General features: G+C 38.6%; 1 protein-coding gene across 4 annotated transcripts in view; it reads right to left on the reverse strand.

The window, feature by feature from the left end:
- Positions 1 to 11: 11 nt before the first annotated feature.
- Positions 12 to 18449, reverse strand: part of kcnh7 (potassium channel, voltage gated eag related subfamily H, member 7) — a 67876-nt gene continuing 49438 nt past the window's right edge. For 3 of the 4 annotated variants that reach the window (XM_067493285.1, XM_067493289.1, XM_067493288.1), the window contains 8 exons: positions 17958 to 18157; positions 14854 to 15106; positions 13431 to 13636; positions 12622 to 12706; positions 10474 to 10755; positions 7158 to 7317; positions 4129 to 4318; positions 12 to 3170 (listed from right to left, as the gene is read on the reverse strand). In XM_067493285.1, coding sequence (XP_067349386.1) covers positions 2889 to 3170; positions 4129 to 4318; positions 7158 to 7317; positions 10474 to 10755; positions 12622 to 12706; positions 13431 to 13636; positions 14854 to 15106; positions 17958 to 18157 — 1658 coding nt within the window. In that variant the 3' untranslated portion in view covers positions 12 to 2888. The remainder of the gene's footprint in view (positions 3171 to 4128; positions 4319 to 7157; positions 7318 to 10473; positions 10756 to 12621; positions 12707 to 13430; positions 13637 to 14853; positions 15107 to 17957; positions 18158 to 18449) is intronic. The other variant, XM_067493286.1, reaches the window with a different exon arrangement.

Genomic DNA, 18449 nt, shown 5'->3' on the forward strand with positions numbered 1-18449 from the left:
GCATTGTTTATTATTTTATACAATTGCGCATATTCCCCAGTCTATTTACACAATATATTTCATTTTTTTAAGTATAGTTAAGAACAGAAACATTCAGATTAGCTGTTAAGTGTTGCATTGTATAAAATACAGTGGCAAACATTTAAAAAAATGCATAAAAACAATTTTGAACAGCACTAGATTTAAAAAGTGACATTTATATCCAGTACAGCAAGTTTCTAATCTCTGTGCAAAAGTTTGCAAATCCCATGAAAGTTTAGTAGACAACTCCTCAGGCATTGGATGTGTGGAGTTAGACTTTAGCAACTTTTGTTCTATGTCTGCTTAAGGAAAAAAAAAGTTTAAAAAACACCAAATTCAGCTGGAAACATTAATCCTGTAAAATAAAGGTTTCAATCCTCCATTCATCATGTTGCCGTAACAGCTCCAATTTCTCACGTTTCCATGAAAATGAACTCTTGCATCTGAGAAAATGTCATCATTTCCTCTCTGTCTTACAAACTCTTTCATCATATCTGCACGTTATCACCAGGGGTTTGGAGAGAGTAGGGTACCCATCAGTGAGGGATCTGCCAGGCTTGTTTTGTTAACTTCGGGTTTCTACTTTCTGGATGAGTTCAGAGGGAAAAGTCAACATAAAAACTCGGCAGAAAAGCTTCAGACAGCATACAATCAGTGGAGCAGCCATCTTTAAGTGCTGCCTGTCACTGGACTCTTGCTACATTGAGAGGCTGTGCATTGCATTCATGACCTTCCCATTATCCATCAGCAGTCCACAGCATTCTAACTAGAATGAGGGGTTTTTAAACCGTTATATAGAAAAATAATGGCAAATTAAATACTTTGTTTTAGAAAAATAGGTCTAACACTTATTTCTGCATTTCTGTGGAGGACTTGTGTGCTGTAACTTATCAGTACATGTCACACAGTTGCTTGAGACTTTTTGTAGAATTTAGTCAAGTGCAATCTCCATGCAGTACATGAACTCATGTTGCAACTGATGTAGTTAGAAAACTAAAATGACTAATTAATTTCATCATGCAATTCACCATAAATGCTCCTGTAGATTTTACATGTGTGATGGAGAAGCAGGTTTCTGTTGCATTGGACTGATAGTTGTAAAGGCTAGAGCAGGCTAATAAAGCTAAGGCTAATGAAGCTTGAGTTGTGTCAGCTCAAAACATTAACCTTTTTTAAGAATGATGCTTATTGATGCTTAGTGATGATTCTTTACTTTCAAGAAGATAATGGAAGACATACAGCATGCAGACAACAAGTATCATGTGGATAATGAGTTCATTCTGGCTATGACAAGGGTTTAGATTTTTACAGATCTTTTACAGTTGCAGTCAAACTTCTAGTTCAGAACATTTCTGTCAAGACAGACTGGTGGCATTGCAGCTTTAGTTCCCACTGACCATGTCAAACAGGAAATATCTTAAAGGCAACAGACCACCATGGTAGTGGTGAGTAAAGGATCAGCTTAAACGCAATTTGCATGGGCATCAGATAACTTTCTGGAGGTCAGTTTATTTGTCAGAATATACCGAGATTATTTGGCCACAATAACAAGAGGTACTATTGGAACAGAAAGGCTAAATGTCTTCTTTACAGTAAAGAAATGTGGGTTTACGATAAAAAATGGTTATGAGATCCAAGTTGAAATTCTGATATTTTTTTTTTGATATTTATACTTTGATATGATAGACAACATAAGAGTTAGAATCAGTTATATCAGATCCCCACATTTGATCTTTGATTCTTAAACCCAAATGTCCTCAGTATACAGTAAAAAAAAAAAAATGAGGTGGTCTTGCAGTGTCAATACTTTTGCAGGTAATTGTTGATACAATGTTTACAAGGTTTGACTGCAGCTGTATAGTAATATCACCTGCAATGATATGATATCGATAGTTATATGATAAGGACCAATTGTCATCTCATGTTTTTCACATCAAGATCCACAACTTTAAGCATTCATTTAGTGTCCTGAACCTTTGCAGGGAACCGCAGAAATGTTCTGCTCAGATTGACACATGCAAATCTTAACAAAATTCAAAACAAAAGTGCGGTTCAGAGTTCCTCTTTTTCTTCATTCAGCTTGTATAAAATAATCTCCAGCCTGTGCTAAACTCTAGAAACTCAGTCTATTTCCTGGACTGGTTCATCATTATTGCTCTCAAAGACTGACAAATGTCTTGTTGTGCAACGGGGTGTCCACACAGCCTCTACACACTACATATTACAATGTTTCTTATAGGTGGAGCTGAATGAGGAGGGATTTTCACGTGTTGTGGCAATGTGGTGAACAGTAGGCACGCTAAATGAACAGACCTTGTGAGTTTATGTCGATTGTTTGGAGCTTAACTTCCAAGCTGAAATAGAGAAATTAATCATAAAGAGTTTCAAGTACCTTTGTCCCTGTGAAGACGGAGGAGTCACAGAAAGTGAGCTCTGATAGTTACAGTAGTGTGTAAGCATGCCACGATCACAACTGACTGCCTGGTGACTGTGTGTGTGTGTGTGTGTGTGTGTGTGTGTGTGTGAGGAACATGCAACAGAAAACATGGGAAACAGAAACATGCATATCTGTTTTAGAGAAAGCATATTGGGTGCCTTTGTCTTGCTGGCAGTGTTCCATTTGAAGTATGTACACAGTAGATGATGACTTTACATATGTGTTACTAATATTGTGTATAAATACCTCTGTATAAATGGACTTTATACATTGAAATCAGAGTAGGAAGGGTTGGGGCTGGGGAATTTTCTGAAAAAGGAATGGAAGAAAGTCTACAGTTTGTTTTCCTTTGCATATTCAGTCTCTTTCTTAGACCCTGAGTCAAGCTTGAGAGAAGACCTTCGGTCAGTGTTGAGGGGTGTGGGGAGACCTACTTTCCTGGAAGCCCCGGGTCAGAAACTGGCCTGTGGAGTCCCAACATTCCTGAGCTGCTGGGGAAATCAGGTAGAGAGGCTTGTCGGCCCGATGGGAACCTCTGTGGAAGCTGCTGCTGTGGTTCTACAGAGTCCATGATGTTCTGTGTGTGTGTTTGCTCTGTGTCTGTGTCACTCTCGAGCAGTCCTGCAAAGCTCCCATCTGGAATAGTCTCTCTGCGGAGGAGGGCTGGGGAGGTTTCTTTGGATTTGTTCTGGGCCTCTTTTGGGCTGGGGCTCTGAGGAAGACATTTACTGTCATTAGCATTGTGAAATTCAGTACCTGACCATTACAGACCCAACAAATGGTCTTCATCAAAGCATTCACTTGCATTATACACTTGCAAAACTCAAACCTCAAATCTTAAACTCAAAAACTCAAGATTTTAATTCTTAGCTTAACACAGTCCTTTCGGCTTATCCCGTGAGTTCAGGGTCGCCACGGCGGATCATTGCCCGCATGTTGATTTGGCACAGTTTTAATGCTGGATGCGCTTCCTGACGCAACCCTCCCCAATTTCTACCGGGCTTGGACCGGCACTGCACAGGTGGGGAGGGGAATGGGCTGTTAGGGGTTCAGTGTCTTAGCTTAAAAACCCAAAATATACTCCTAATGTACCAAGTGTAATTTAAAATGTAATGCTTTAAAATTAATGCTTTAATCTTTTAAAGAAATTTTATACCATTGTCCTCCTTTTGAGTTCCCTGGACACTGTGTTCACGTTGAATTGTGGCAGAGGGACAGTATATCTCAGCAGATATCTTCTTAAGCTAAGCTTTGAAATGGGTTTTTAAACAAAAAGTGAAACCAAATTAAATGGGATGATAATAGCAGTATCACTTGGAGACAACATGATTTGTTCACCTGTCAAACAACTGTTTGAAGACCATTGAATTTAATTGCTGGACATATGTACACACAGAGCAAAAGAGATTCATCATCCAAATATTCAGTTTTGTTTTTTTTTTTGAGCAGAATCCAAAGCAGTAATCCAGATATTTGAAATATAATTCCATGCATTTACCGTTTGGTGTTTTGATTTTAATTTTGTATAAAACACTTTTGAGAATAGAATTTTTTTCTAATTAAAACTGGTGTAAATAGTGGGCCAAAGCTATTGTAAACCGGTGTATGTGTAGTACACAGCAGCAGTGCTGTTGTTGTCAAGGTACTTTTTGGTACCTTGGTAACAGTACCTGTGGCCGAGGTGGAGCAGGACAGAGACTGAGATCGGTCTGCATGGCTGACACCGGCTGCACCCTGATGGCCGGCCTCTGGTACTCTGGGCTGGAGGTGACAATGCTGTAGGCAGGGGGACCTGCTGTGGTTTGCCTCTGCAGGAGCTGCAGGATGGCCTGGATGTCTGCTGTCATCTGGGACTCTAGTCTGTTCAGACAAACCACAGCGTATGGTATAAAACAACAAAAAACTAAAGTGGTCAGACACTGTGGTTCCTGCAGACATGTTAAACATTCCAAAAGCATCAGAAAATTACCTTTATGTAAAACAATTTCACTTCTTCAGTTCAGTTCACAGTTGTTGATTGTATAAATGTTCAGAATCAACACTGAATACCAATGACAAACAGGTGCACGGAAAACAAGTCATTGTGACACAAATTCAACCCAGATGATAAGAACAAATGTTGGTCTACACTTTAAATGGACTGGAATTACAGACCTAATGATGGTGGGCATTACAACGCTGGTTGTACGGCTCCTTTACATGCTCACAACTCCTGCTGTCATGTTACCACTGTCACACCACCACAGTGAAAAATAAATTTTTTCTCTCACAGTGTTATTCATTGTTAGTGTAATTCAGCTATTTTGTGGAAATTACTTTTGAGCTTCTGTTGAAGGCTGTTTTTCCAGCTTCTGTGACCTCATTTCCACACAGGGATCAATAATTTCATCATCATCATCAACAAGCTCACTTGACAGTCAGCCCTGAAACTCAAATAATGACTCTTATTATCTTATCTACTCTACTACTGTGAGGTAAAAAGAGTATACGAACATAATCACTATAGACAACAAAAAGACACAAGTAAACAAAAGTGTTTGATACTCATAGTATAATGGTGGTCAAAACTCCCACCAAACACTAGAGGGAGGCACAAACCTTACAGCCTGATAGAGGCTCTAATAACAGAATGTTTTTTGTACTGAAAAGTAGCACTGGGTTAAAAATATTCTCAGAGTCCTGGAGGAGATTTGTTTTTGGCAGCAAACACCTCAGAAAAGCTCTTCATGTAGCTGTGGATCAGAGCTGTGCAGCATTTAGGATGAAGCAGTGAAATTCTTATGGTTGCAATTTTTGGGGATTACTCAAATGTTTCCAGCTTGATAAAAATCAGCATGTCTTATCATCGGTGGTGGGAGACCTCTTCATAACACTTTATATTAGCAAATCATTCTTATGATTTGTGAACTACACACACAATTAACTTCTGTTGAGGTCATTAGCTGAGGGGTTCAGATACTTTTCCAACCTATATTGCTTAAATTTTTTTTTTGCCCTTTCATCTTATCCTGTGAGTTCAGGGTCACTACAGCAGATAATTTGTCCGCATGTTGATTTGACACAGTTTTTACACCGGATGCCCTTCCTGACACAACCCTCCACGGGCTTCGGGCCAGCGCTGTGCAGCTGACGATGGGCTCTTGGGGGTTCTGTGTCTTGCCCAGGGATAGTTTGACAAGTGGTCAGGAATGGCGGGGCACGAGCCTCTGACCCTATGGTCAGTAGGTGGCCACTCTACCAACTGAGCCTCTGCCGCCCCACCCTACATTGCTTAAATGTTGAATCCAAAATTGCTTAAATATGTGCTTAAATGTCGCCTTATTAATGTTACCTTTAGAGAATCTAAGGGTGCATGTCTGAACTGAAAGCTGCATTATTGTTGTAGCTCGTTAAATTGAGGCTAGTTATTTACTGTTATTTATCTGTGACAACACACTGCATGATTTTCATTTTTTACATTCTCTTAATTGTTGTGATGTGATTCAAGAAAAAAAGCAGCACATGATCAATTATTATCTCCCAGTTGTTACTACAACAGGCAATATAACATATTACATTTTTGAACGTAAGATTGTGCCACATTTTGGTGTGATAATTGTTACTAGCGTCCTGTACGGCAGGTACTAAAATACCTGCACTGTATGTCAGTGGCTAATGCACTAAGTTACATCATGACTGTCTGATATCGTGATTCACCTCTTTTATCACACTTCATTTTTCTGGTCTGTTAGTGAAAAAGGAGACCAGCAGCTGTAGTAGAGCGAACAGGGGGAAGCCTCTTTGACACTTTGCCAGGTGCCTGCTTTGCTCTTTGGAGGACACTCAGTGCAAATAAACACACCGGCTTTGGGGCTTGTGCTGTAAAGAGGGTTTTGTGAGCAGTGGTTCTTTTTGCCATTTCACATACATGCTTGTGCAAATGGGCAGCATTGAATGAATGATGGTCAGCTGTGGGGACACTTCCTGGTGTGATCCTACATTTCCACTGACAAGAAAATGGTGGATGAATCTGCTGAATTCTCAACATTTTCTATCTATCTAACTAAAACTATTCCCTCCTTTTCTCATTAACTGCACCAAAACTCTGCAACTTCACCATACCAACATAACAGGATGACGCCAAGACTCTGCGATGTGTCTGCATCTCATGGCTACGTGCTATAAATAGACACCCGCTGAGTGTCAGCCTCCCCCTCATCTGTATCAGTGCACCAGCTGAGAATCACATGAGTTGCTCACACAGTCTGCTCTCTGCATTAACTCAGCAACAGTGGGTCTCTGGCCTAAAATTTCTCTGTCAAAAGGGTTCAGTCAATTACAGGCACAATTACAACAATTTGTATGGTCACCTCTGAAAGACTAATTTTAGGGAAACGAGGTTCAAGGGACAGAAAAAGGCTATTATGGGAAGGAGAACCTAACTTGATCCAGTAGGTGTCTTTAGTTACCTAAATGTAAAATGCAGTCATCTCAGAGAAAATGTGTCTTAGATTATCAGCTGCTACATCATTAAGACACATTTGGGAAATAATCATCCTTATAATGTATGTTTAATCTCAGCTCTGTGCCTTGACATTAACAAGGCAAGTAACATTTTAATTTCTTTGGCTTTTAGGAAGTCATGCTCATCCTAAACATCTCTGGTCTGACATGACCAATGTGCTGTTTCTATGGTTCCGCTCCTTGTAGTCCTCCACACCTGTTAAGGTGCTGCTGCAGCAGATCCAGCCGTTGCTCCACCTCTCCGTAGGTGAGGTCTGTATCGCTGTCGTCCTCTCCGGCTGGCATATCTTGACCCTGGGATGGATTGTCCACACCCTTGCTGGGGCGCTGACGCGCCCACTCATTAGCATGGAGCTCTGAAGACAGAAACAAGTGTGTAAACAGACATTTGCCCGCACGCGTGCACACACACACACACACACACAAAAACACCAAAAGTATACACACATGGTAACTAATCTGTGCCTCAGGGGATGCCTCCTCCTGTTTTGTGCCTTCTCACCATGGAGCTTTACTAAGCTCTGATCAGCTTACAGCCTCCAGAATACTAACATTTATCCTACAGAAAGAAACATCTGACCCAGGTTGTCACACCCTCAGAGCGATTTTTTTTCTCTTGCTGTTTGGTTTCTGTGGGTGAGGAGAGCATCATGAAATGGCTGGAGATTAAACTGACATTTCCTGTATGTTGCTCTCACTGGGGTGTTTATAGAAATCAATATTACTCTGCACTCTACTCTGGCAGAAATCCTCTAATGGCTTTAACAGCTGAATTAAGGGATATCACGATCTAACCTACATGGTAATACAGTCACCGCATCTCAATCATGCTTAGCTTGGCAAGTTTAACTTGGCAGGTAAAGTCCTAGTTGAAACTTGTAGAGTGGAGGCTCGCACCTTCTGATCTGCACTGGGATCCATGCGAGTGCTAGATTACGTCTTATTGTAAGTTAATACACAATGAAGCTCATCTCTCAGATTTCCCAAAATGATTTAAGGTAACCCAACTCAGCTGGCACAGTCACATAATGGTTTTACCTCATGTTTCCTGTAAATCTTTAATTTGGTGTAGAACTATGATCACACAGGGTCACCCATGCTGGTTGCTGGAGAGAATGGCCATAATCCTCTTATGTTTTATTATGTTTTATTTATTTCACATTGTTTTATGTAATGCTTGTTTGGATTTTTAATGGGTGTGACATTTTTCCTCTGGGGATTTGGGTTTTTTTGCTAAATTAACTTCCAATTACAATACTAAAAAATTTTATTTTCTGGCATTACAATTGAAGTCATGTCAGTTTCGACAAATCATAAAATTAGGTGGTTACGTTTGAGCATGTAGCAGCTTCACATGCCTTCATATACACTTAACAGTTGCTTTATATTCTGTCTGAATACATGCAAAATGTGACCCATGGTGTAACCTAATAAAAACTACTGCCTAGTCTTCCTCATCTGTCAATTAGCTGCTGTGTGTAGTTAATAGTTACTGAAATACACAGTTTAAAAAGAATTAGGCTGATCAATTTTCTCTTATTTTAGACTCTGTGGAATCCATCCATCGCTTCATACATGTTGGATCTGGCCACAGACTCAAGTCTGACACAGCTGACAGGACTGACTGCACATTACCAACTGCTGGGTGTGTTTGCTGCTATAAGGAAGCACACATGGTAAAATGTGACTGTAGTATAGCGCATTAGTTTCTACTATATGAATTGCATATTAATTTGAGTTGACTTGTGAATGGATTTTGTGCTGTAGGCTGATCTGTGACTGCTCATTGTAGAGTTTTATTTAAACTCAGATCTTGCTTGCTCTTAGTTTTCTTTTACTAGCATGTTTATAACACAGTGAATGGGTAAATTATATTGAACTTTCTAAGAAGATTGTAGGAGTTAGAGAAGCACTGTAATAACTAGAAGAAGGAATTGAATTTTAATATTTCATCAGAGTAGGGTATTGGCTAACAAGCATGGCAAACAATTCTTCACTACTGGAAATAAAACTAATATTTTCTGTTAAGCAGTCTTCTAGTGATATTACAAAAGGAGGAGGCAAAGCAGATGCACACATTCTTACCCTGTCCATTTGTAAATGAAGACGGAGAGTTAAATTATTAAATTATAGAAACATTATTCGAATAAAACCTTTTTAGAGAAAGAAGCAGGGGGATTGAGCAATGGAACAATGTCTTTCAGGGAGAAATCTTTGGCAATATTTAATAAGGTTAGATTGGCAAGAGGAAATCCACATGATGACATTTAGACTTTTTATTATTCTGATTTGCCATTTTCTCTAGTTTCCTTAACTTTGATTTTCTACTAAAATGTATGCAATGCTTAAGTGGTTTTTCTCATTTATTTTCTTGGGGTAAGTGGTGCAAGGAATAGTACTGATATTGTACTGAACTTTATGTATGAATGTATTCTGTGTTGTGTAAAACATGAATGCAATGAATGTTACTGACCTGTTGCCAATTAACCTAATTAGTTGTCAAATGCTCGTAAATTTGTTTTTATTTTTTGCAGCAATTACTTTTCCAGCCTTTTCTTGCCCCTGTTCCAACTTTTATGAAATGTGCTTCTGCCATTAAATTCAAAACAAGCTAATATTTTATAAAATGGTTAGATATCTCAGTTTAAACATTTGATATGTTAATTTATGTTCTATTGTTAATAAAATATGTTTCAATGAGATTTGAAAATCATTGAATTCAGTTTGTCTTTAAGTTTTAAACATCACCCAAACTTTTTTTTGAATTGGGTAGTGATCTACACTTATTAGTGTTTCTACCTATTGGCACTCAAAGTGCTTTACACTGCTTCTTATTCACCCATTCACACTCACAATCACACATACACTCATACACAGATGGGGGAGCTGCCAACACTCACCGGGAGCAACTAAGCAGTGTCTTGCTGAAGGACACTTTGACATGTGACCAGAGGAGCCGGGATTGGTGGACAACTGCTCTACCTTCCTGCGCCACAGTCGCCCCATTGGAGTTGTATGATTGTATGGTTGATTCTTTTAGTTTACAATTAGTTTTGTTTTAATAAATCATGGGGATTGTTCTTGGTGTTAGCACTTCAATACATTGTAATTACATGATGCTATGATTCTGGTTTTTGTATAATTATATTAGGAAGATATATATATATATATATATATATATATATATATATATATATATATATATATATATATATATATATATATACACACACACACGTATATATATATATATATATATATATATATACACACACACACACACACACACACACACACACACATATATATATATATACATATACATACATACATACATATATATATATATATATATATATATATATATATATATATATATATATATATATATATATATACACATATATATATTAGGAACACATATATATTAGTGACATGTAAACATTTTTATACTCCTTCTTTTTTGTCAATGTATGTGTATAATGAATAAATAAAGTGGTTTCTATTATTACCTTTATATGCCTGGTCCTGTGTGTTGTCTCCAGCCTGTGTGTCAGGCGTGCCACTCAGCCCAAGGCTCAGGGTGTGGTCCCTAACCAGCGGATAGCCCAGCACACCAGAACACAAGGGCCTTTGCTCCTCTTCCTCCTCCCGGCCCTCCACCTCCTCTTCATCATCCTCCTTCTCTCCCTCCTCAGCAGACTCTCTCTTCTCCTCAGCTGCCGAGGAAGCGTAAATATTCCTCCTCTGCTTGGTGTCGCAGTAGGTGGCCATTGGCTCCTCATTGTGGGAACCTACAGGGAAAAATACTAATAAGAAAATCTGTTGGGGGAACACTGACTTCTCTGCTCAGTCTTCCTCTCGGGGATTGTCTCATTATCTCTGACAACAGGTAGCAAGTATTTTCCTTTGGAGTTGAACTAAGGACAAACAATGTTAGGGAAGAATTCAGCAGTGAGCATTTTTTATTCTGAACTACAAGTTATGGCAGTCACTCTAGATATATGTTTACAAGTCAAAACTTCAACAGTAAATAAGTAATGGTCCTGTTCACTTAGCAGCTCATCAGACTGAATTCTAAATCTTCCCACCTGATGGATGGAGGCAGGATATGTCAGCTGCAGGACTGCAAAATGGACTGTTAGGTACATTCTCTGTCTCCACTTGTGTTATATTGGGAAATGGTGATACTGTATTCAGGCAGCCTGTAACCATGGTGACCAATTAGATTTGCCTGAATTGAAGCCAAACTGAGCTGCTGTGTGGAGGCTCCGTCTCCAAGTCCCAAGTCTCCTGGCTGTTAGAAGTCAAATTACACCAGCTCCCACAGTGCGCGCTGCGCTCAAACACAGTGTGTACTGTCGTTTGTAAGCTGCCCTACTGTCAGGACAGGGAGCCTGTTGTGTTTATCTATAGTGTAATGCATCGCAAAACAGATTTTTTAACTAGTGTGTTAGAGGAGGTTCAGAAAATCAGGGTTTATCGAGAAAGGTTTTTAATCCACCTAATAAACTGAACTAGGATATAACACAATGGTCAAAAGCCAAGTCAGGGGAGCTATTGAACATAGATCACCTCACAGGTAGGACACATAAAGACAAAATGGCACAGAGCGACAGAGCAGTACTTACAAAACATGTAATATTGGGTGTGCAATATTACAACAAAATCTACTAATAAAACCACTGCAATAAACAAAGCAAAATAACTTTGGCAACATATCAATCTTGGTTTAATCAGCACATTGATTTATATAGTGTTTTTAGAGCCTTTCTAAGGTTTCTACAACTTATGTAAACCTGATTTCTTAAACACAAGAGAGAGAGAAAACAGAAAGAGCTTTTTTAATTGGTGATCCTGCTTCATGAAAACTTCTTTTATGTAACACGGTTGCTTTGAATCTGGGCTTAGTACCCGTGTGGATTAATGATAGAGGACTGGGAATGAGTCAATACCTTTGTAGTGTGCTACGTAGACACTTGACTTTATAGCGACTTTATTATAAAACTCCAACATCACCTAGATGCTAAGAAACAATCTCTGCATCGTCCATACATTCAAACATCCATATCTGTAGCAGACTACGTGTTGTTGGCAATTGTTTGATACTACTCATATATTACGTATATTGTTTTTCAGTGTCGTTGAACAATTTAAGCATATTAAAAAAAAACAAAAGCAAACTCAAAAACCCTTTATGTTGAATAAATACATTATTGTTTAAATGGGCACTGATGCTAAAGAATATCTGACAGACAAACAGCAAAAAGATAGAAGATGTCAGGAACTGGTACAAAACTGTTGTTTGCTATTTTCCATTTAACATGATCTGAGAGTCATGTAAGATTGTAGTGCCACCTTACATTTTACAGTATAAAGAACTCCCAGAATTGTTAACCTAAAGTCTGAACCTGATTATTTACTCTACAAATGACATTTGCAGAAAAATTAAATGAACATATAGGCAGCAAATAAGGTATTTAAATTACATGTTTAACTACATTATTTTTCAGACACTTTATATAAATTGTCCTTAGTAGTATATATAAGCTTAAGTGCATAATAGTAATAAAATAATCTAATTGATAAATGGTTTGATTTTACTGATGGTTTTTGTGCCTGTGTCACCAGTGATATGTGTTGTCGTGCCTCAAGCTGACCTGTGTTGGATTTCCTTCTGTAAGAGAGTCTTCTTTGACACTTGATGCCATCCACGTTAGAGTCGGTCGCGTTTGGGTAGGTCGGCTGTAAAAAAATTTGTGTTCACAATTAACCTTGGCAAATATGATAACACATACAGTACTGTACTAATGGACCAAAGCACACAGGTACAAAATAAGTAGGTGGTATTAAGTTTTCCAATGTAAACATACATTTCCTTAATTGCAAAACATAAACTACTATTGTGTTGGAGCACCAGGTATCTTGTTTTTGATGTAATCCTATCAGAATTGTTGCGTTTCCTTGTCTGCCTCTCTTCTTTCCATTTCTCTAGATAAATAAAAAGCACAAAGTGCACTTTCCTGACTAACATGGATTCTCCCTCACAGGTCTTCCATGTTTTTCCACAACACTCAATTCATTATTATTATTACAGGCTATATCAGGGCCTCCATCAATAATGATCATCCCACCCTTAGTACTTGACTAATACTCTATCTTCAATCAAATAGCAGAGTAAAGAAAAAGGTCTGGACTAGGCCTTATGCTTTTATTTATATAAACATTGATAAAAAGAAGCACTAAAGAAAATGGATGGCTATTCCTCCCATTTAAATTAACATGGAGATATACTGCAAGGAAAAGTCTGTTTAATTTAAGTTAATGGCTTCTACTATTAGTGTCCTTGCTGTACAAGTAAAACTGAAGTAAGATGGATTTTATATTAAAACCTTAAGTTTATTTCATTGCTTATTACATAGTCATAATCAGAGATAAGGAAAGGAGGCCACACCTCCATGCTAATTACCTTGGCATTTTCATCACGGAGGTCAAAGGTCAGCTCCAAGTTTGTGAAAAAGTGGTCTGCAAACTCTGGATACATGTCCAGCACCTCCAGAATGTCCTCCCTCTGAATGGTGTGGAGGTCACAGTAGCACAGTGCCCGCACATCTGCGCAGGATTTCCCTGGCTTGGCGTACAGGTGGATCATCTCACCGAAGATGTCATTTTTACCTATAGAAGAAAAATGTGTGTGGAGGGTGAATGACAAACAATCAAATATAAGAACTGGCACCTTTAAGTTATTAAGAAAATTAATATCTACTCCTGGCTATGGCCACCTGGCAGACAGTGCAAGAAATCTCACATTTGTCTAGTTCAAAAATCGGAAATCGAACCTGTAAATAATTATTTTAATCAGTTTAACATTTGTATCATATTATTATTATTATAATCACCATATTGTATGTGTAATATAATACATGACCGTGTGGGGAGGTGTGAAAATACAGTATTTAGCAGTTCTCTTGCTGTAGCAGAGAAAATGTGCTGAGTTGTGAGACCTACAACTTCACCATCCACACTTCTTGCTTATAATGACCCTGTTGTGTCACTAGTTTCCTGCTAACTTTATTGACTGCATAAATATATTCATTTAAAGAAAAAAAAAGTATAAATGGCTCAGTAGACCTGTCAGCAGCTGGGAACAAAGAAAGATGAGTTTTATTTTGATTACATAATGCTGTTGATAATGCCATGTGGCATCACTCACTGAATGGACAACTACATGAAACTCTCAATACCTCAATTTCTCTGTCACTTCTCTTCAATTCTAAATTCCTTAGTCTGTCCCCTTGATTTAACTCTCCTCTGCTTTGTCTCCTATCTTTTGTCTTTTCTTTCTATCACACCCACTCGTGCAGCTCTCCACCTCTCTGTGCTTCTATTGTCGTCCTCATCAACACATATCCCTTTACCCTCGTCCTACTATCTGTCCTCCCCCACTTTCTACTGTTTTCTCTCTCCATCTGAAGCATGACTGGCAGGAGGCAGCACAAACACATTGTTCTTTGAACTAAGTTATTACAATATACCCAAAAGTGATCTCAAGTGCCAAGTGCCCAAGTGCCGGTCATATTGCAGCAGAGCTGAGCCACCTTCATTTAGTTAGCCCACCCTTTTCTATAACAATGGAGATGAGTTCAGGCAAAGCTAACTAGGCTCAATTGGCAAAATTATTACTTCAACCTGGCCTTTAAGAATTATTAAATTTTTAGGATTTGTTGGTCTTGTTTTCAGTGTACCACTTATCAGCTTGTATTTGTGTCACAGGCCACTGCAGTCATTACTGGTAAAAAAAAAAGGGGTAAAAAATGTAGATGGTGCTGACAGCACAAGGGGCCAGACAGACATGCACAGGGACACCTGCTTGGGGTGTACAGTAAACCCACCCAATATAGCCACTACCACATCATCTTTGAGGATTTCAATGGAGCCACGAGACACAAAGTAGAGTGCTGTGAGCACATCTCCGGAGTGGACCAAGGTGTCTCCAGGGGGCGCATGGGTGGTCTTGAACCTCATGGCTAGAGCCCGGAGGCAGCCCTTGGTGGCTCCATCAAATGCCTTACAGCCTTGGAGGAGGCTCTTGTTGAGGTGGAGGCAGATATCTGCCTGCAGGCACTCTGGGAAACCCTTCAGGACCTAAGCGATGAACACGGATCAAAAGCAAACATTTTTATGGTCAGATGTGAAATGTTAAGTTGGTATTGCTTTAAGTAGCTGTCAATAACCTGGTGTGCTTAGAATTATGATATGTGGTAGTTTGAAGTAAAGTTGAAGGTCAAATTGACTGGATTCCAGAGAAACTTGCTACAATTGCCACCTGTGTTCTTTCCTTCTTCTCAAAACCCAACAGTAGAAAAAGCCTGCAATGCCTTTCTATACCTGCAGTGCATCCAGTAGTAAGTAAAGAAGTATTCACAGCACTTAACGTTTTCCACATTTTGTTATGTTACAACCTTATTCCAAAATTAAATTCATTAAATTAATTATTTTCCATTATTTTAGGTTAGTTTGAAATCTTTGCAAATTTATTAAAAATAAATAAATCAAACAAATGTAACAAATGTCCAATGTATATAAGTATTCACATGACACTCAAAATGGAGCTCTGGTGCCTCCTGCACAGATCTGGGGAAGGGTACAAAAATGTCTGCAGCATTGAAGGTCCCAATGAGCACAGTGGCCTCCATCATCTGTAAATGGAAGAAATTTGGAATCACCAAGACTCTTCCTAAAGCGGTCCAGCCCGCTAAACTGAACCCCTACTTAGTTGCTCCCGGTGAGCATTGGCTGCTGCATAGCAGCTCCCCCATGGGTGTGTGAATGTGTGTGTGTGATTGTGAGTGCGAATGGGTGAATAAGAAGCAGTGTAAATGAAAATGGTTGGGCATTAACGCTCCGCATCCAACTTGATGGAACTTGAGAGATACTGCAAAAAAAGAATGGGAGAAACTGCCCAAAAATAGTTGTGGCAAGTGTGTAGTATTACACTCAAAAAGACTTGAGTGAATAAATTGGTGCTAAAGGTGTTAAAACAAAGGCTGTAAATACTATTGTACATGTTTTTTTTTTTTGGTTTTTAATTTTAATGAATTTGCAAAAAATTCAAACAAACTTCTTTCACTTTGTGATTATGTGGTATTGTTTGTAGAGTTTTGAGGAAAATAATGAATTTAATCCATTTTGAAATAAGGCTGTAACATAACAAAATGTGGAAAAAGTACCATAAATACTTTCTGGATGCACTGTAGCTCCAATTTGCTGTTTGACTGAGCCTTTCAGCAGCTTTAGATGAGAGACAGGACAGCACATTTAGGGACTGACAATCTGCAGATAAATGATAGCACAAACTCAAAACCTGTTTTCAATATTTGTTATGTTCTCTTTGTTTGCGATAATTGTGTACATTTACACACTATCACAAGTAGTATAAGCAATACCCAGTGAAAATAATAATCAATCACATCTCAAAGGATGTCAGTCTAAACAAATCCCTCAGACATTCTTATATGAAATTGCAAATAAATGTAATTACAATTTGACCCAACTGTGAACATGCATTCCTACCCAACCGAGTTAACCTAGGAGATTGTTAAAAATATTGTTTAAAATCCTTTTTAAAAAAAATCTTTTTGTGAATGCTTACTATACTATTTAGGACAAAGGTACAGTGACCACTGACAAAACAACTTATGATCCCTGGACTTACTGTAAAGGACACACATTTTCTTTATAACTATGACACCATAAGAGACACTGGAGAGCAAGGAACAGAGCGTCAAGGACACATAAAGGGAAAGCTGAAACAACAAAACACATTTCTTATCTTTTTGTCATTTACACACGAAATACAATGTGCTAATGACACAAGCACAGCGAAAAGAAATGTAGCCTGAACTGGTTTTCTGGCTCTGACAGACTTTTTTCCTTTGCTCAGAACAAAATCTGATCAGTAGATTTAGAAAGGAAAGACTGAACAACATTTGGCAAGCGCAGGTGCCGCCGCAGAGCGTGCAGCCAAGCCTCCCACAGCGGGAGGGAAGCTTGGTGATATCCTGCAAGGCTGTGCCCACTCTCATAAAGTGTGATTCACTCTGTCTCTGGTACCAGATAAATATCATGGGGTTGTGTTTGAATACACTGATTTCATGCAAAAGGGACCTCAAGGCAGGCCACATAGAAGTCCACTTACTATTAGACTAATGTGGCCTCCAGAAAACATTCAGTGATAAAGTGTCTTTTCCATTAAATAGCATGCACATGTAAATACTGTAAAGCCACCCATGATATGATATCACGGCAACTGTTTACAGTACAATTATGTGTTCATGTACAGAGAATAAGGGAACACGTCCTTTAATAGCATGCATGTGTGGGACAGTAAAAAAACTACTGCACATTAAAACCTTAACATGATGTTTTGTCTTGTCTACGTTAATGCTAAAAACTAACAACAGAACATTCCACTAAAATCAGACAGTGTTGATTAAGCTCTACTACTGAGGAACATATCAACATTAGATGGGTTAACACATGTACCTCCTGCGCTTACCAGAGTGGTGGGGTCATTCCATTTGATATGAGGCAGACATGGAAAAGACAAACTTATATAAGTACCATGAACAGTATAATGATGAGAAAAGCCAGAGCTGCTGTGTGCATCAGCAACTCTGGCTTCCACTTAACTTAACTTGTGGCTATGACTGAACACTGCAAAGTATAATTGTCATGAAAACATTATACTATGCCAATGGTACAACACAACTGCCTCACGCTGATGTGGTATTTTTCGGGGACAGCCCAAGTTGCATTATACACATCAATTTCACACAAACAATCTAGCACCACCAGCAGAAAACCACAACAAAGTTAAACATATAATTTTGTTACTATTAAGAAAAAAAATAAACACAAGCTTCTCAAATAAACGAACCTTAAAAAACAAATAAGTAAAAAAAAAACACAGATCAAACATACACTCCTGTCATACCATATTCATGTCGATGCCGTTGGTGTATGTCCATGCATGTTGGAAGTACTCCTCTAGCCTCTGCCTCAGAGGGTTTGGGATCTGGTGGAAGCGAATGAATTCTTTGACCCGTAGCATCTGAAGGTGATACCTGGCTGTACCTGAATACAACCTCTGGATGATGGCAGACACGTTCCCGAAGATGCTGGCATACATTAGAGCTGGGAGAGAAGCCATACAGTTGAGCCATGATGGCTAAGGTTGCTCATAAACTGTAGCTACCACTTCTGTTTAATGTAACCCGATGCTATGTAAAAGCTTTAATGCACTATACATGCATTCAGTTACAATTTTGTTGTATTAGTATGCAGTAACAGCACTTTTATTTTAAAGATGTGAATGTTTCTTTTTTCCATTTTTAACCTACAAATTTCATTTAAAAATTTTATATGAATGTTTTTTTTAAAGATTGTAGTTCTAGATTAACTATAGCTACATGGAATTCCATGTGTG

The sequence above is a fragment of the Channa argus genome, chromosome 23 (assembly GCF_033026475.1).
Source record: "Channa argus isolate prfri chromosome 23, Channa argus male v1.0, whole genome shotgun sequence".
Taxonomy (NCBI): Eukaryota; Metazoa; Chordata; class Actinopteri; order Anabantiformes; family Channidae; genus Channa; species Channa argus.